Source organism: Lagenorhynchus albirostris, chromosome 2 (assembly GCF_949774975.1).
Source record: "Lagenorhynchus albirostris chromosome 2, mLagAlb1.1, whole genome shotgun sequence".
NCBI classification, from domain to species: domain Eukaryota; kingdom Metazoa; phylum Chordata; class Mammalia; order Artiodactyla; family Delphinidae; genus Lagenorhynchus; species Lagenorhynchus albirostris.
In genome coordinates, this window is record NC_083096.1 from 154,628,372 (window position 1) to 154,648,466 (window position 20,095).

Consider the following 20,095-nt stretch of genomic DNA (forward strand, 5'->3'; position numbering starts at 1 on the left):
TCCCACTACGAATAATAACTCATATTAAGATTCAAAGCTAGGGACTTCCCCGGCATGGCAGTGGTTGAGACTCTGCACTTCCACTGTAAGGGGGCACAGGTTCAATCCCTGGTCGGGGAACTAAGATCCCGCATGACGTGCAGCACGGCCAAAAAAAAAAAAAAAAGATTCAAAGCTAGTAAAACAAGAGCTAGAACTCAGGTTTTGTCCTTGAGAAAAGATCATTAAGTCACCTTTCCAGTCTACATTCTAAGACACCACTGTCATCATGGCTTAAATGGGTTAAGACCAGGGACACAGGAGAAGCACTGCTAATAGGACCATCACTGTGCCCCAAAAGCAAGCCACAGGACTGCTTTGGGGTTGGTGGTCCCAACCTCCTGGCACTTACGTTGTCTAGAAGGTATACTGTCACTTAATTTCTACCCCTCCCTATCAATTCCTGCCTTTAAACAAGCATACACAGAAATAACTATTTTTGTTTAAAACCTGGCTCCTGAACCCTAAGAGAAGAAAAGGGTGGGGCCGCCACTTACCGGGTGTCGAGCTGGGCAATGACCCGGTGCCAACGCTCCTGCAGCTGGGAGCCCTTCTCCTGATAGCGTTCCAAATCCAGGTTTCGCTCTGGGGTCAGACGACTCAGCTGCTCTGCCACCACCTTGGCGTTCGCAATTTCCTCATCCAGGACTGAAAACACTGAATTCTTGTCCTTCGCATCACTGAGCCAGTGCTATAAAAACACAAGCACAGCAACAGGTTAAATATATTCCACGCTAAAAAAGGACTCAGACTAAGGTAAAAAACAAGGACGTTGTCTACAGCCAGCTCCATATTACATCTGTGGTTCGGAACCTAGACTCTATACTGTTGGTGCCAGAAATGCCTCCACAGTCCTCATGCAGACTGGCCAGTCAGTAGAGTACAGAAAATGTGCAAAGAACTTGTGTCTGAAACCTGGCTCTACCGCTTATAAGCTATGAAACCATGATAAGTCACTTAGCCAATCTGAATCTTGGTATTCTGTATGTAAATAGAGATAAAAATGCCTTCTCTATCTACCTCACAGAGTTGCTTGTGAAAATCAAAGGAGATAACAGCTAAGTGATTTACAAACTTATAGCACAACCACTGATTATATCCAATTAAACTATGACTTTACTGGGGAGAAATAGGAAGAAATAAATAGAGAAGCATAGTCCTTTATCTCCCCTTTCTAGCTAACCATATTTCTCAATCCTTTCTTCTTTGGACCCACATCAAAAGATATTAAGTATGATATTCTGCCTAATTCAAATGCAAACTTACATCAGTGTCATGCCATCCAAAACTGCATTTCTCTGCTAACCCCAAGCTATGGATACGTTAAGTCAACCTAAGAACTGAGAACAACCAACCTGTAACGTAGACCGATGGGACTCCAGAGCTGAGAGATCTGCTGGTACTGCTTCTTCTTGACTCAGCTTGATTTCATAACCTTTGACTAAGAGTTCAGCATCCTGGATGCTACGCACTATAACACTGATTGTCTTTAGCCTGTGAGGATAAAATCACTTCCATTAATACATACATTTTAAAAGCTGAGCTACAGACCTGGAGCACTACAGAGAGATTCACCACACGTAACTGTCAAAATCAACTTCGCAGCCTTCCTTGGTGGCACAGTGGTTAAGAATCCGCCTGCCAATGCAGGGGACACGGGTTCGAGTCCTGGTCCGGGAAGATCCCACATGCTGTGGAACAACTAAGCCTGTGCGCCACAACTACTGAGCCTGCGCTCTAGAGCCCACGAGCCACAACTACTGAAGCCCACGCCTAGAGCCCGTGCTCCACAACAAGAGAAGCCACCACAGTGAGAAGCCGGCGCTCCACAATGAAGAGTAGCCCCTGCTGGCCGCAACTAGACAACGCCCGTGTGCAGCAACGAAGACCCAATGCAGCACAAAATAAATAAATAAATAAATAATAAATTTATTTTAAAAAAAGATCAACTTCGCCATTACTAAATAACGACAGGGTTTCATAAAAACAAGAAAGCATGGTGTAGTGCCGCCAATTTAAGCTAATTAAAAATGAAGTTCTGGGGCTTCCTTGGTGGCGCAGTGGTTGACAGTCCTCCTGCCGATGCAGGGGACATGGGTTCGTGCCCCGGTCTGGGAAGATCCCACATGCCGCGGAGCGGCTGGGCCCGTAAGCCATAGCCGCTGAGCCTGTGCGTCCGGAGCCTGTGCTCCGCAACGAGAGAGGCCACAGCAGTGAGAGGTCCGCGTACCACACACACACACACACACACACACACACACAAAAATGAAGTTCTGGGTGGCACTGGGACACACACACACACACACACACACACACACACACACACACACACACACACACACACACACACACACACACACACACACACACACACACACACACACACACACACACACACACACACACACACACGGTGGTCTCATGGGAAAAAAGGCATGAGGCCAGAAATCCACTCAATATCATGAAGACTCTAAGATCTTGCTTCTCAAGGTCATGGGTAGGGATGGGTGGGTAGAGGGAAGACCCTCAAAGCCTAGTATTTAGTTTAGATGAAAATTTTTCTTTCTTTAGCGTCCCTTTTTCTTTTTCAAAAGAGGTATCTAATCAATCAGAAATGTGGTTCAAAATAGTCCTAAAACTGTAAATCAACTCCCCTTCTGTATTCCTGGCATTTGTTCATTGCAGACCAAATGAACCCACTCCCTGTTATTTGAAACTAAAGCCAAGGTCTCTTTTTATGGGTACAAGCTCTTTTTATGGGTGCACTCTCCCTGAACTGTTCATGAAACATTCCAGGCACTTCTTTTTTCATCTGAATCGAAAATATTGCCCTCTGGACCCGAATTCTCAGCTCACTCACTTGTTCAAATAGACAGTGGAGAGACCATACACATGCTCCATTTTCTCCACCAGCAGACTGAGTTCTGAGCGCAGAGTTGGGACACTCGAACCAGATGGGGACTGATGGAGAAAGCTGCTGCATTTCGTGGAAACAGCATCCAAGTCTGACCTCAGTAGCTGCAAATCCTCCTGGGTGTGCTGTCAGAAACAAGACACACAACAAACACAGAGAAAGAATTGAACAAAGAAGTTAAAAAGAAGTCCTTGTTCATAATAGCAAAATATTGGAAACAAACCAAATGCCATATATAGGAGAATGATGGAATCAACTAGGAAACAGCAATGCAGGGAGAGCTGGGGAAAGAATACAGACAAGTAACTTCTGAACACAGAATTGACTATAGACATACCTTCAGGATAAACACAAAAAGAATTACATTAAACTCTAGTTAGTAGGTTTGCTTTTTGTAACACTATGAGTTAGCAGTTCTGAAACCATTATCTGTACATGTTAGAATTGAGCAATAAATAAATTTACTGTGGATAATATGAAGGAGGTTTTTTATTCTTGGGGGAGTTACATATTTGGAAAAAGGAAAGAACAGAATAAGCCCTGAGGTACTGGTTTGGAACTGGATGGAAACAGATATATGAATTTGTGATCACTTGTATGCTCTATCTGCTAAGCAGGCCTAGAAGCGGACACGCCAATAAAAATAAGCACACTCAGCACCTGATCTTGGTTTCTAAATAAAGGAACCTAAAGGAAGCAAGATTCCTAGGAGAGATGCTGATTCTAGGGTTGGGGTTGGTAAAGGCAAGAGGAACCCAGAATATCCTGTTTTATTGAGAAATAAGAAAGCACTCAAAGAATGATGAGGGCATGTTAAAATGACATAGGGGCTTCCCTGGTGGCGCAGTGGTTGAGAATCTGCCTGCTAATGCAGGGGATACAGGTTCGAGTCCTGGTCTGGGAGGATCCCACATGCCACTGAGCAACTAGGCCCACGAGTCACAACTACTGAGCCTGCGCGTCTAGAGCCTGTGCTCCCCAACAAGAGAGGCCGCGATAGTCAGAGGCCCACGCACCGCGATGATGAGTGGTTCCCTACTTGCCACAACTAGAGAAAGCCCTCGCACAGAAACAAAGACCCAACACAGCAAAAATAAATGAATAAATTACTAAAACTCCTGCCCCCAACATCTTAAAAAAAAAAAAAAATGACATAGGACCCAGCTTGAAGGGGCTCCCAATGGCTAAATTTGGGAAATTTTGAACATCAAAATAAAGACAGTAGCAAATTATTATACAAACCACCGAACTAAAATAAGAATCCATAAGTTCATACTGACATAACAAAGGAAGAAAGGAGGGAACGGGGGAGGCAAGCGCTTCGCTTTTGATAGAATGGAAAATTTTAAATGTAAAAGGAATGACAGAATTAGAAAATCACCTTTTGGCAAAAGTCATACTAATAATTAACTTGGTCAGAAAACTACCAGAACTAATCAATGAATTTGTTAAGGTTGCAGGATACAAAATTAATGCACAGAAATCTCTTGGATTCCTATACACTAAAAATGAAAAATCAGAAAGAGAAATTAAGGAAACAATTCCATTCACCCTCGCAACAAAAAGAATAAAATACCTAGGAATAAACCTACCTAAGGAGGCAAAAGATCTGTACTCAGAAAACTATAAAACACTGATGAAGGAAATCAAAGATGACATAAACAGATGGAGAAATATACCATGTTCTTGGATTGGAAGAATCAACATTGTGAAAATGACTATACCACCCAAAGCAATCTACAGAGTCAATGCAATCCCTATCAAACTACCAATGGCATTCTTCACAGAATTAGAACAAAAAATTTTACAATTCATATGGAAACACAAAAGACCCTGAATAGCCAAAGCAATCTTGAGAAAGAAAAACGGAGCCAGAGGAATCAGGCTCCCTGACTTCAAACTATACATCAAAGCTACAGTAATCAAGACAGTATGGTACTGGCACAAAAACATATAGATCAATGGTACAGGATAGAAAGCCCAGAGATAAACCCACACACATATGGTCACCTAATTTACAATAAAGGAGGCAAGAACATACAATGGAGAAAAGACAGCCTCTTTATTGAGTGCTGCTGGGAAAAGTGGACAGCTACATGTAAAAGAATGAAATTAGAACACTACCCAACACCATACACAAAAATAAACTCCAGGGCTTCCCTGGTGGCGCAGTGGTTGAGAGTCCGCCTGCCGATGCAGGGGACACGGGTTCGTGCCCCGGTCCGGGAAGATCCCACATGCCGCAGAGCGGCTGGGCCCGTGAGCCATGGCTGCTGAGCCTGCGCGTCCGGAGCCTGTGCTCCGCAACAGGAGAGGCCACAGTGGTGAGAGGCCCGCGTACCGCAAGAAAAAAAAAAAATAAATAAAAATAAACTCCAAATGGATTAAAGAATAAATGTAAGACCAGACACTATAAAACTCTTAGAGGAAAACATAGGAAATACACTCTTTGACACAAACCACAGCAAGATCTTTTCTGACCCACCTCCTAGAGAAATGGAAATAAAAACAAAAATAAACAAATGGGCCCCAATAAAACTTAAAAGCTTTTGCACAGCAAAGGAAACCATAAACAAGACAAAAAGACAATCCTCAGAATGGGAGAAAATATTTGCAAATGAAACAACAGACAAAGGATTAATCTCCAAAATATACAAACAGCTCATGGAGCTCAGTATCAAAAAAACAAACAATTCAATTAAAAAATGGGTGGAAGACCTAAATAGACATTTCACCAAAGAAGATGTCCAGATGACCAGGAGGCACATGAAAAGATGCTCAACATCACTAATTATTAGAGAAATGCAAATCAAAACTACAATTGAGGTTATCACCTCACACCAGTCAGAATGGCCATTATCAAAAAATCTAGAAACAATAAATGCTGGAAAGCGTGTGGTGAAAAGGGAAGCCTCCTGCACTGTTGGTGGGAATGTAAACTGATACAACCACTATGGAGAACAGTATGGAGGTTCCTTTAAAAACTAAAAATAGAACTAATATATGGCCCAGCGATCCCACACAGGCATATACCCTGAGAAACCATAATTCAAAAAGAAACATTGTGGGCTTCCCTGGTGGCGCAGTAGTTGAGGGTCTGCCTGTCAATGCAGGGGACATGGGTTCGAGCCCTGGTCTGCGAAGATCCCGCGTGCCATGGAGCAGCCGGGCCCGTGAGCCACAACTACTGAGCCTGCGCATCTGGAGCCTGTGCTCTGCAGCAAGAGAGGCCATGATAGTGAGAGGCCCACGCACCGCGACGAAGAGTGGCCTCCGCTTGCCACAACTAGAGAAAGCCCTCACACAGAAATGGGGACCCAATACAGCCAAAAATAAATAAATAAATAAATTTTTTAAAAAAGAGAGACATTGTACCACAATGTTTATTGCAGCACTATTTACGATAGCCAGGACATGGAAACCACCTAAATGTCCATCTGACAAATGAATGGATAAAGATGTGGCACATATATACAATGGAATATTACTCAGCCATAAAAAGAAACGAAATTGAGTTATTTGTAGTGAGGTGGATGGACCTAGAGTCTGTCATACAGAGGGGAGTAAGTCAGAAAGAGAAAAACAAATGCCATATGCTAACACATATATATGGAATCTAAAAAAACAAACAAACAAACCTAGTAGCAGGGCAGGATGAACCTGCTAGCAGGGCAGGAATAAAGACAGAGACATAGAGAATGGACTTGAGGACACGGCGGGGGAGGGGGAAGCTGCGGCGAAGTGAGAGTAGTATCTAGTATGGACATACATACACTACCAAATGTAAAATAGTTAGCTACTGGGAAGAAGCAGCATAGGACAGGGAGATCAGCTCGGTGCTTGCAATGACCTAGAGGGGTGGGATAGAGAGGGAGGGAGGGAGGCTCAAGACGGAGGGGATATGGGGATGTATGTATGCATATGGCTGATTCACTTTGTTGTACAACAGAAACTAACACAGTATTGTGAAGCAATTATACTCCAATAAAGATTTAAAAGAATCAAAAAAAAAAGAATCAACAATAGATACTGTAACAGTTTGGTGAAAGTTTGATGTAAAACAGGATATTTACATAGTCTCAAAGTATCTCCTCACAAGATACTTAGTAATCACAATGAGGAAAACAGCAACAAGTGATAAAAGCTATCACCAGTAATGGGACAAATCAACATCACATGCCTCCTGACAGGATGCACCAAGGACATACTATCACTTCTATGGTATTCCTGCCAAAAATGTGTAACCTATATTTAATCTTGAACAAGCCTTAGATAAACACAAATAGGGGGCATTCTATAAAATAAATGGGCTGCACTCTGCAAAAATATTAAGGTCATGCATGATAGATGATGAAAAATCAAGAAATTGTTTCAGGTTAAGAAATCTAAAGAGACGCAGCAACTAAATGCAATGTGGGATACTGCACTGAATCCTACACCAAAATATTCTTTTTTTGGGGGGGAATCATGGGAGTGGGGGTACTACTCAAAAAGCCATTTATTAGGTCAACTGAAGAAATTTCAATTAAGGTCTTGGATAACAGTATTATACCAATATTCACTTCCTGATTTTAATCACTGTCCCATGGTTATGTGAGACTATCCTTGTTTTTGGAAATGCACATTGAACTATACAGGGGTAAAGGAGCACCATGTTTGGAACTTACTCTCAAAAAAAAAAAAGATTATTATCAATATTATGTATACATATGTAGAAAAAATGATAAAGCAAATGTAGAAAAATGTTAACATTTATGGAATCTAGGTGACGGTTATATGAGAATAAAAACTTTTCTCTATATCTGAATCTATTCCAAAATCATTTTTTTTTAAAAAAAGGTCCTTTAGAAGAGCTCAATATTAACCTGTATTTCTTTGACTGACCTATTTTGCATGACTACAGAAGAGTAAAAACACTTTAATATGAGAATTGCAGGTACATATGACATGCCTCACACAGACATATTAGATCCTTCTTGACCAAAAGAAATTATACTGGGCTCACATCCTCTTCTTCAGGCTTAGGAATTACTGAGAAATTTCTCAAGGTGAGAAAACTCACTCCTCATTAGGCATTGCTTTCCATTTCCTTTAACCTCCCAGATCAAATCTAACATTCTTCATAGAGCTCCCTCATCACACCCCAAGTAGAAATGTTCCAGTAACACTCCACATTCCTACAGCAATGTTTGCTTGGCAATCTGGAAGTACACTAGGTACTATCTTATGACATCTCTTATACTTGAAGTCTCTAACTGTAACTTTAACCTTTTCTTCTTCTTTACACTAGGAGCCAAAAGCAAGGAGCTTTGGCTTACTTTCTTTGCATGCCCATGAGAACTTAATAAAGCAATTAATATTTGCTTCTTTTATGTCAAGAATACAACCCCATATTTTTACAGCATTCTACTTTTCCAGGAAGCTCATATGTACCATATCACTTAATTTTCAAAACAACTTGTGTGACTCATATATTACTATCTCCATTTTATAAGAAAGGAAACTAAGGAAGAGAATTTGCTCAGTCATAGAGAAGTGTGTACCAGAGCCATAGTAGAATCTGAGTCTTTCCTTACTATTTTTGGAGTCATGTGACTGACAGTAACCGTGTCACAGAATATAATACACATCAATACATATAAGGGAGAGAGCAGAGAGCAGCATCTCTAAGTAGTCTTAAAATATGTAGTCCAAAAGCAGCGCTGAGAACAATTTGCCAGTGTCTGCCTTCCCAACTGTGTAGGAAACTAATCAACATTCAGCAATATCCTGGGAGCTGAAACTACGCTTTTCCATGGGTGAAAGGCATTTACAGGCTTCAGGGAAGAATTCTGGAGTAGGATTGCCATGAATCTGCTGCCTTATTCCTTAGGAGCCAGACTCTCTTGCCCTCCAATTCATTCTGAAACTGTTTACTCTGCATCCAGCACCCGCTGCTCTTAGGGCTTACCTCTTGTTCTGCGATCCTTAATGCACTGTCCTGCCGGGCATCTCTGTCAGCCCTAGAGCTGGCAGGGGATTGAATTCGTTTGATTAGTCTCTGTTCACAGTCCTCCAGGCGCAGCCGGATATTCTTCAGCTCTGAAATGTACATCTTGGCCACAGTTTCCTCTTTGTCCTCTGTGAATGCACAGCACAGAAGACCATTAAGCACGACAACAGAGATCAGCAAACCTGAGAACAACACTGGTTCCAGCAGACCTGATATTCCATGAATGAAAGCAAGGCCTTATGTGGGGAACCTTCTGCCTGTTCCCAAACTCCCTGCATCATATACTACTCTTTAAGGATCCAAACACGTAATTTCCACAGGAAAATGTGATAGGTTGATAAGCAATAATGAATGAAATATGGCCTCTTCTTCCATGATCTCATTTTGAGAATTCACCTCTACAAGTTTTTCTCTATCTCAAGTTTTTTAGCAACTCAAGTGGTAAAAAGGTGGTGATGCTGCTGTCTAGAGTATATGAAGGGTCCAGCAGCACCCTTCAGGGCTCCCATTCCACTTCCCAAGGCACACACCATTCTCCATGGACTTCATCAGGTGCTGGAAGTGGGTTTTACAAGCCTCCACCTCCTCTTCCAAGCGCAGACGATCAGCCACTGAGAAGAGCGCTGAGTCACGGCTCTCCTGCAGAAAGTCTTCGTAGTGGGCCTGCAGGTTCTTCATAACCTGGTGGTACTCCCCAGATGCTGAGGAGCGGAGCTGCAGAGAAAAAGCCAGAGGACATTTCAGTGGAATGGGAACGTAATACAAAATAGTGCACAAACCATAATTATAAACACGCTGACTTTTCACAAATTGAACCTGTCCATGAAATCAGCATTCAGATCAAGAAACAGGATGTTACTAGTATCTGAGAAGCACTCTTTGTGCCCTCTTGGATGTAAGCCTTAATGATGGTTAATTCACCAGTATTCCCCTACTCCACACACTTATGCAAAAGTTTCTGGTTCCTAAGAGCCTCAAGCCCCTAACCCCAAAACAGTATCCCTGACTCCATTTTACACCAATTGGGTGAGGAGGAGTCTCACAGTAAGAAGTTCCTTCCGAAAAAAAACCTGCCAATAGGTTATGAGCCTGCGGTAAAGCTGTCATAATTACCTTTTCCAGGTTCCAGGTCTTTACAAGGTCAAGGTCCTTCCTCAGATAGTTCCAGGAGATAAGGCTTTTGGTGTTAACATGTAGCTGATGCCAAAGGGCCATCACCTTCTGATAAGACTGCTCCACCCTACAAACAACACAGAACCTGGCTATAGCTTTTCTAAGGCTTCAGCTCCACACTAGAGACCTTCTAAGGAAAAAATGTGATTGCCTTAGCAGAACTGAGCTTATATGCTGAGCAGAGAAAGGCAACAAGTCAAATACTAACAACACAGGAATCTTTAGACCTAAATAAATTGAGATGCTCAAGCAATTTGCTACACTATTCTATACATTATGTCAGCACATATTTAGCAATCTCATAAATGTTACCTGAATGTAATATAATTATGAGAAGTTAGAGAGAGGAATACCCAGGGAAAGCAATGACAGAGAAAAATAGAGACAAAATAACTCCATTTGAAATTGCTGAAAAATGACAACAATGCTTAAAAAGCGATTTGCTGTGTTCTATATTTTTACAAAACTGCTAAAATGTTTAAAAGTTAATAGCAATTTAAGAAGTTCACCTGGCATATAAAACGAAACTTGTAGTGTGAAGAGCTTGAGAAGATCTTTTTCTTAGCATCCCATGCCTAACTCAATCTCAACTTACGGATGACTTACAAACTCAGATACACAGACACACTCGACACACACCAAATTACCTTGAATTTCTTCAAGTTAAAAAATGTAAGATATATAGAATAGGATGGAAAACTAGAAGCTAGGATGTCAGACATTAAACCCATTAGTTTATCTTTCCATTTTCCAAAAATCCCACTAAAATGACTGTAAGGTTGAAATAAAAGTTCAGGAAATCTCAAAGAAAAATAAAAATACAAAGAAATAAAAAACAGAAAGAAAATAAGAGAAAATGAGAGAAACAGTTAGGAGGTCCAATAGCTGACAAATGGGAGTTCTTGAAAGCGAGAACAGAAAACAAACATAGAAAAGGAAATAATTAAAGAAAGAATCCAAGAAAAATTTCCCCAGATCTGAAAGATATGAGTTTCCGGTTTGTGTTCAGGGTTAGCACAAGAAAGGCTCACCTGAAGACACAGCATCCCCTTCAAAGATTAAAGACAGAGAGGAGTTTAAAATCTTCAGAGAGATAAAGATTTCATTCAAAAGGTTAAAGTGTCAAACTGTCCTGTATCACAACTGTGATAGAGGACACAATTCTATGCATTTGTCAAAATAACAGTATTGCTCACTACAAAAGGGGAATTTTACAGTTACATAAACTTAAAGAATGATAAAGAATGATAATTGTACTGTACTTCTCAACAACAAACCCTGGATGCTGGAAAACAGTGGGACAGAGCCTTCAAGGTTCAGACTGAAAAGAATTTCCAGAAGAATTCTGTAACTGACCAATTCATTATGAAGGGAGAAGAAAGACATTTTCAGATATGACAGGATTCAAAAAATTTACTTCTCCTGCACTTTTTTTCAGCAAGCTACTGGAGAGCATACTCTCCCAAACCAGGGAATAAACCAATAAATAAGACTTAGAATCTAGGAAGCAGAGGGTCCAACACAGAAGAGATGTAAAGGGAATCTTCAGGGTGAAGATGAAGGGAAATGCCAGGGAGGCAGTAATGAAGCAGGCCTACAGAGCAGGTTCAGACTGGAAAAGGAAGACAGAATGGTTCAGAAGAGACGTTTCCAAGAGAAAATAAAATTGAAAATTACCTGGTGTTTGGCCATACTAAGAAGGCTTTTACAGTAAAATAGGAGAGTTTGGGAATAAATTCATAAGATACAAATAGACAACTAAGCAAACTTAAAAACAAAACAATTATCAGCTCTAAGGAAACATAAAGTTATACAAAATAATTTGTTCATACATATATTCAATCACCTAACTCGTTCATTCTTTTCTTTAACAACCATGTATTGAGTACCTACTACACGTCAGGTTCTAGGTGATGAGGATACAGAGGTAAACAAAACAGACAAAAATCTATTCTTTTAGAACTTCTAAGGGGAGGAGAAAGGCAATAAACAAATTTATAATCTTTTGGACAGTATTAAGTGTTCTGGAGAAAAATAAAGTGTTCTGATGGGGAGAGGAGATAGAGAGTGATAGGCAGTGAGTGGGGTGGTAGTATACGAATGTGATTAGATGAACTAAAGATGTGAGGGAGTGAATCACGTCAATATATGAAGCAAGCAGAGGAAATGCAAAGGCCCTGAGGCAAGAGTATGCTTGTGGTGCTTGAGAAACTGGAGCTGAGCGCAAGCAAGGACAGTGGCAAAGGATGATTTAGAGAGGTAAGACATGCTTGGGTAAGGCTTACAATATGCCCTAGAGTACTACACAGTTCAGCTGTAAACAATTTAATGTAAAAATAACAAACAAGATACCGATTTTAAACAAAAATCATGACATAACTACATTTGGAAGATGGGTAAAGGAGAAGTGAATTACAGGTGTGTAGAAAACCATTAATTTCCTAGAGTAAGAAGTCAATAATTTCCAAAGTTGAAAAAAAATTAAGTAACAGGAAAAAAAATCACATTATTTAGACATTTGATGTTAAAAACCAGAAAAATCTGCTCAAAGAGTTGAAAATAGTTCACTCTGGGAAGCAGAACTCTGGGGTGGGGGAGGTGACTGCTAGTTTTTACTATAAGTTTTGTGGTATAATTCAACTTTTTAAAATCTTTATACGTATTTCAATAAAATATAAAGAAGAAAGTTAACTGTCAGTACAAAAATCAACTATTGAGAGTAAACTGTTTATAACCAAGAATTATTTAAAAAAGAATTATCACTGTTCTTTACCCATTCACCTGTCGATGGACATTTAGGTTGGTTCCATGTGGCACATATACACAATGGAATATTACTCAGCCATAAAAAGAAACGAAATTGAGTTATTTGTAGTGAGGTGGATGGACCTAGAGTCTGTCATACAGAGTGGAGTAAGTTAGAAAGGAAAAACAAATACCGTATGTAACGCATATATATGGAATCTTAAAAAAAGAAAGGAAAAAAAAGGTACTGATGAACCTAGTTGCAGGGCAGGAATAAAGAGGTAGACATAGAGAATGGACTTGATGACATGGGGTGGGAAGGCGAAGCTGGGGCAAAGTGAGAGTAGCATCGACACATACACATGACCGAATGTAAAATAGTTGGCTGGTGGGAAGCAGCAGCATAGCACAGGGGGATTGGCTCGGTGCTTTGCAATGACCTAGAGGGGTGGGATAGGGAGGATGGAAGGGAGGCTCAAGGGGGAGGGGATATGGGGACATGTGTATGCATATGGCTGATTCGCTTTGTTGTGTAACAAACTAACAAGGTATTGTGAAGCAATTATACTCCAATAAAGATTTTTTTTTTTAAAAAAGAATTATCACTGAATATATCTCAATTGACCATAGCATTTACTGAAAATCTACTATGTGGCTGGCAGGGCAAGACTTGATATCGTAATAGGAGGTCTTTCCCAAAAGAATCTTCAAAACTTGGTCTCTCTGTTCAAAATCACAAACGCAGATTCATAACCTCCATCAGTTCACCCAGCCAAAGAGCAGAGGTGGAAGTACAGAGTGGCAGTTGAGCTGAGTTACCTGCTGGCCATCTCAATGGCATCCTTATTGGGTGGGGGGATAAGGAAGCAGACTGATGGTACCATTGCCTCATTCCCTGTGGGGCTGATCACTTTCCACTTGGTCCTCTGTGAATTATCTTCCAACACACACTCATCATTCTTGCAAATAGTGATCTGAAGAGACAAAGTTACAAATCATTGCTAATGGATAAAACAACAACCTATTATTACCTGGTGGCTGATCCCAAGGCTATGAAATCCTTAAGGAAAAATTGTTTTGGAGATCTCCAATCATTTGGAGATCACCTAGGGAGAGTTTCTGATTTAGACAAAAGGATAATGTGTATAAATAAACAACCAAGGGAAGGTTGTGAAATGAAATAAATCAAGTGTTTATTAAATGCCTGTTACATGTCAAGTAACACAGTATATGAAATTTATAAGGAGACTGTAAGGCCTGCAAGAGCAATCTCTCTGAACCTACAACCAACGGGGTAAAACTTAAAGGGACATAATACTCACAACTTTCTACTTCTGATACTTCTTCCTCCTCCCTTCCTGTCACCCCACCCAACTCCCTGAAATGTTTAAGCCTTTGAAATCACCAATTCTTTCTCTTAGGAGACGAGTAACCAACAATATCATCTCTATTTTATAGACAGAAATACTGAGACAAAGAAAAGTACAGGAAAAGTTCATTTGTTCCTTTGTATAACAAATATTATTGAGCCTATTACGTGCTTGGAAGTATGCCATGCCATTAGAGGTAAAAATGGTAAGCCAACAACCATGGTCTATATTCCACATATTCTGATGCAGTATTTGGTTACAACACTGTGTGACAAATGCAATTTACCAGGGAATGCATGGAAGGCATGAGGCCCAGTCTTGGTTAGAGAGGTAAAGAGATTATTCAGGACCTTAAAGCCACATTAAGGAATTTAGACTTTCTACACAGAAATGGGGAATTGTTGTGAGACTTAGGCAGGGGAGTGATGGTAAAAAAAAAAAAAAAAAAAAAAAAAGTCACGCTGGATTTCCCTGGCGGTCCAGTGGTTAAGACTCTGCGCTTCCACTGCAGGGGGCGTGGGTTCGATCCCTGGTCGGGGAACTAAGATCCCACATGCTGTGCGGCGTGGCCAAAACAAAATTAATTAATTTTTAAAAAGACCATGCTGGTGGTAGGATAAAGAATGCATTGAATGGGTAGGCTGATGTAATGATCCAAGTGAAAGAAACTTAGGGTCTAACTTGTAGTAGCAGCAGGGACAGAAAGAAGTACACTTGAGGGATACTTATTTACAAGGTATTGATACTACTGACTTGATAGTCCTACTAGCTGTGGGGACTAAGAGGGGAGGAGTCATGGATCTCTCCCAGGTGCTACAAAGCACCGTTTCTATCTACACTTAGGCAACTGGGTGGATAATGATGCCAATTACTGAGGCAGGGAGCAGGTCAAGATCATAGAGTTGAGGCTTATTTTTTTCATGATAGAAGAGATTTGAGCATGTTTAAGTTCTAACAGAAGAACTCTATCATTTGACCTTTCCCTGTTATCATAACGCTAACTGAAGGCTTCCCTTCTCCCTTGCTTCCTTCTGGAGCGGGAAGTACCCTTTCCACCTCCTCACCTCGATCTGCCGGTAGTCACAGATGGCCTTGATGGAAATGGTGCTCTTTAGCACGTGGTCGGGACTGCGTGGCTTTAGCTGAACAATGGATTTTGATCTCCCAACAAGACTGGCAACGGAACTCTTGGACTGTATAAGCTGCTCCTTTTCATCCTACAAAATGGGAAGAAAACGAAAAAGACATTAATGTTGCTCCTTGGGAGACTCAGTCAACAAAGAAAACTGAATGCTCCACTCCCTCCGAGAATGTCACTTCTCGGTTAAGTAGGGATCCTTGGTGGAGCCATCTTAGAAACACAGGGATAAAGAAAACAGGAGAGGATGCTTCTGTCTGCTACCAAGTGCTTTTATACTCAAATTCTGCAGCTTTCTCCCTGTGTCTTTTTCAATGAACCATAAAGCCACATGCAAAAACAAATAATAAATAAATTAAAAAAAAAAAGAATTTCTAGCTGCCAAATACAGCTATACAGCTAACAAAGGATTTTGCCAAATAAGCTTCAGAAAACATGGAAGTTAAAAACAATGATAATAACTAGGCTGTGGTTGTTATTATTATTAAATTTCTCACTGGTAGAAGCCAGTTCTTGCCTCTCTGCTTAGGAGAAGTTAGAGTTATACTCTTTTACATTTTTTTTAATAATGTTATCTCCCAAGCTCTATTACAAATATTTTACTTTATTAAATTGAATCAAACTTTCTAGAGAAAGATCTTAGCTCTTCAACCAACAATCTATAAACCAATGCTGTTGGTGAAGGTACTGGGACAAATGACTTAAGGTTTACCTTTTAGAGTCTTGCTGTGCTGTATTTATATAAATTTGATTGATTTGAAAGAGGTCTCATGCAAAATTGAAATACTCAAGTCTCTGCAAACCCAATTTTCTTAAAAACTAATGAAGTTCTTGTCAACGAAATGGGTAGCAATCTACTACCAACTCCATTAAAGAGTAAAAGATAAGCTTTATCTCTTAACCAGGATGTTTCAAGCCCATTTTGAGGTATAAAAAAGTCCCCAGAAGAGGGCTTTCTTAGGATGGAAGTAGATGTGATGAGAGTAAAGAGTTAATAATGTTAAGAAATGCCATTAAAGAATTAAGAATATGCAAGTAAATAAAAAGAAATGCTTAAATAAACTACCTGTGCCTGTCCCCGGGAGCATGATTGGAAGAAATACAACTTTAACTTATTAGTTAAGAAAGAGGAATGGAATAGGTCAGGGAGACAGCCACACTGTTCCATTCTTGAGAGCTGGTCTACCCATTTCAGTTTCCTTGCAATAAAGATGTCAATTTCTGTCTAACCCACAGCCAAACGTCTCAAGCTCCAGAGACCAAGTGCTCAGCGTGGTAAAAGGTCTGAAAAGAACCAGAAGCCACGACAGATGCTCCCGAACCTGACGGACAAGCTGAGGACAAGCTGAGGAGCAGACCCAGGTGACTTCATGCCCCGATGACGCCGCCAACCCGATGCCCCTGACCTGGAGAGGAGGGAACAGAGCAGCGACCCTCGAGAAGAGAAGATATGACAACAATTGCAGAGGAGTTACCCTATGACAGGAAGGTACTCTGTGGGAGGGAGGAGATAATAGCCACGGATTATTAGATTCCTCCTTCATACTTGACGTACCTCTAAGAGCGACATTCTAGAGACAACATCGGAAAAGTCAGGTCTTACCCTTCTTTCCAAATTAATTAAATTCACAGGTTATTTGCTCAGGTGAAACACTGACTCTAAACCCATTCATAGCTTTACAATATCTGAAAGTGTTTTTTAAAAAATCAACTCATGTTCACTAATTCCCAAGTCTCACCCACGAATAAAATGACACTGTTTTGGGTTATTCTGGTTCTCTTATTTATAATTTTCTACTGAAATGTGAGACTACCCGCATTTCTCACACAGGAAAAGTAATTTCCCTATTACATATACATTTCCATCTTAATCAGAGTTGTAGCTGGAGCCCTGTCTTGCGAACTCTGCAATATATGCTCAATAACTGTAAGTAGTCTGCTGGTGATTTGACTACCACCACCCCTGAAGGAATAGTTCACTGGAGAAAATAAATGTAAAACTGATCTGGATTAAATACTACTTGCAAAACTATTTTTAAAAAGTTAATACCACTACATAAATAAACTGAGCAAATACTGCATTACACCTACGTAAGACTTTAATGTTTCAAATACCTCATCATTACCAAAAGAAAATTCCCAAGGAGGAAAAAATTGGCTCAGGTCTAGTTCCTTGGTGTTTTGTTTTATTCTCTTTGCATGAGAGAGTGAAAAAGAATTTGGTGTCAGCTAATCCCGTCAACCCTATTTTTCATGCTCTACACCCCCATCTTTGGCTCCAACGACTGAATTAAAATAGGAACAATGCAAAGAAACTTTGATGAGCACTACGTGCCTCAGGGGCACATGGCTAGGCCCTTACTTCAACAGCATACCCAAAGGACTCATTAGCAATTTCTTTAAGAAAAGAAAAAAGGAAAAGAACAACACAGATTAAACTCTAATTGAACGTGAGCCAAACTTTGTCATGGTGACCCACAGCCCTGGCACTTTCAAGGATATAAAGAGCAGCAGCTGAAAGGGTTTACTCTGTTTCTCAGAAGCAATCATCCCACTGATGCAACACCCACCATGGAGTCCTGCAGCAGGTCCTCCAGGCGGGACAAGCTGGTGCTGTGGTCACAGGAGTACTTCCGTTTGATGGATTCTTGGAGGTTCCTCAGGAATGACTCCAGGTCTCGAGCGTCACTGAAGAACTGTGGGGATAAGAGGGAGGGGTGCCTTGTGCTCAATACATCACAACACCAAGATGATAATGGAGAAAAAACAACCTTACCATGCCTGCTGATTACACAATCCTGGATTACAAAATGCCATGCCAGGGTAACAGTAGTGACAACTGCCACAAGGCCCACTGAACCCAACAGAACACTTAGTCTGCTTCACTCCTCAGAAATCACTGATCTTTCCCCTTGAGTTTTGGCTAGTGGCAGCACTTGACTGTCAGGTTTATTTCATAAAAAGCCTAGACGTTGAGTATCTCAATTCATTGATATGATCACAAAATGATCAGGGAGCTTATTTAATTAAGAGCAAATCCAAACAGAGATAACAGCTTATTTCCTCTTCCCACCCTCACCTGAAAACAAGCAGTATGTTCTTTTTTTTTTAATTTATTTATTTTATTTATTTATTTTTGGCTGCATTGGGTCTTTGTTGCTGCATGCCGGCTTTCTCTAGTTTCGGTGAGTGGGGGCTACTCTTCGTTGCAAGTGCACGGGCTTCTCATTGCGGTGGCTTCTCTTGTTGCGGAGCATGGGCTCTAGGCATGCAGGCTTCAGTAGCTGTGGTATGTGGCTCTAGAGCACAGGCTCAGTAGTTGTGGCGCACGGGCTCTAGAGCACAGGCTCAGTAGTTGTGGCGCACGGGCTTAGTTGCTCCATGGCATGTGGGATCTTCCCGGACCAGGGCTCGAACCCGTGTTCCCTGCACTGGCAGGCAGATTCTTAACCACTGCGCCACCAGGGAAGCCCAAGCAGTATGTTCTTGATGTAGCAACAGATTAAAGGAAAAAAAAAACCAAAAAAACAAAAAACGGTTCTAATATTTTACAGCCCCTCCCATCAGGAGGTGGAGTCTATTTCCCCCCCACCTCCCCGAAGCTGGGCGGGGGAACATCACTTGCTTTAGTCAATGGCACATTAATACACGTGAGGGCAGAAAAAAATGCTTGTGCACCAGGGCCTGCCTTCTCTGGCTGCTTGTGAAACACAGGTATTCTGTGAAGGAGCCTAGGATAGCCTACTGGATGCTAGAGACTTGCATGTGGACTTGTACCCCATCACCCCAACCAAATGTCAGATGTGTGAGTGTCACCATTTGGGGCCAACCAGCCCCCAACCTGCCTGCCCACTGCCTACAGCCATGTGTCACCCAGGCAAGATGAATAAAAGCCTTCAGCTGAGCCTAGCCCAGACCTTCAGCTGAGCCTAGCCCAGACTGCCAACTCACAGAATCTTGAGCCAACGGTTGTTGCTCTAAGCAACTAACTTTTGGGGTGGTGGTTTATACAGTAAAGGGTAACTGATATAGATGTGTTTCTAACCTCACCCCTCCCGTGTACATGCTTGCAGGTACACACCAACACACGCAATCACACTCACAATCTCTTGCCTGAATGAAAAAAAATATTCTCCTCATCCTCTCTGCGCGCGCGTGCATGCGCGCGCACGCACGCACACACACACGCACACACACACACACACACACACACACACACACACACACACACACACACACACACACACACACACACTAGCCCACGTACCTGAAAGTAAGCAGTATTCTCTTTCACATGCTGCTCGACACACAAGCACAGCTGCTTCATCCACTGCAACTGGGACTGGACAGCAGCACTGTAAGCCTGCAACAACCAGGTAAAAGGACAGAAGGGCATAGGTTTAACAGACCTGCTACATATGTGTGATGCACTCTTCCAAGTACACCTCTGCTAATGCTAGAGAGGCCAACAGAGGATAAGTGGAGATACCTGCCACTTATCTGGAGAGACTGGCATCTGCTCAAAGCTTCCCACGAGACAGAGGTTTGTCTTTCATCCAACATGGTTTCATTAGAAGGGGTTACCCAGAAAAGGCCTCTTCCACACTCATCTGCAACTAAATGACCTGGTCAGCAAAACCCAGGCCTAAGCCAGTCTCTCCTGGCTTCCTCCACGGAATCTCTTCTCTGAACACAGGCACCACACCAAAAGGCACGCAGGGTCT

At 41.4% G+C, this 20,095-nt stretch overlaps 1 protein-coding gene across 2 annotated transcripts in view; it reads right to left on the minus strand.

Annotated features, from left to right (window-relative positions):
• MACF1 (microtubule actin crosslinking factor 1) overlaps nt 1-20,095 on the minus strand; it is a 327,723-nt gene that overhangs the window by 144,294 nt on the left and 163,334 nt on the right. For both annotated transcript variants that reach the window (XM_060140476.1, XM_060140475.1), the window contains exons 19-28: nt 19,639-19,734; nt 17,942-18,067; nt 15,298-15,450; nt 13,683-13,837; nt 10,059-10,185; nt 9,476-9,659; nt 8,904-9,073; nt 2,900-3,078; nt 1,395-1,533; nt 537-730 (exon numbers count right to left, since the gene is read on the minus strand). In XM_060140476.1, the coding sequence (XP_059996459.1) occupies nt 537-730; nt 1,395-1,533; nt 2,900-3,078; nt 8,904-9,073; nt 9,476-9,659; nt 10,059-10,185; nt 13,683-13,837; nt 15,298-15,450; nt 17,942-18,067; nt 19,639-19,734 (1,523 nt within the window). The remainder of the gene's footprint in view (nt 1-536; nt 731-1,394; nt 1,534-2,899; nt 3,079-8,903; nt 9,074-9,475; nt 9,660-10,058; nt 10,186-13,682; nt 13,838-15,297; nt 15,451-17,941; nt 18,068-19,638; nt 19,735-20,095) is intronic.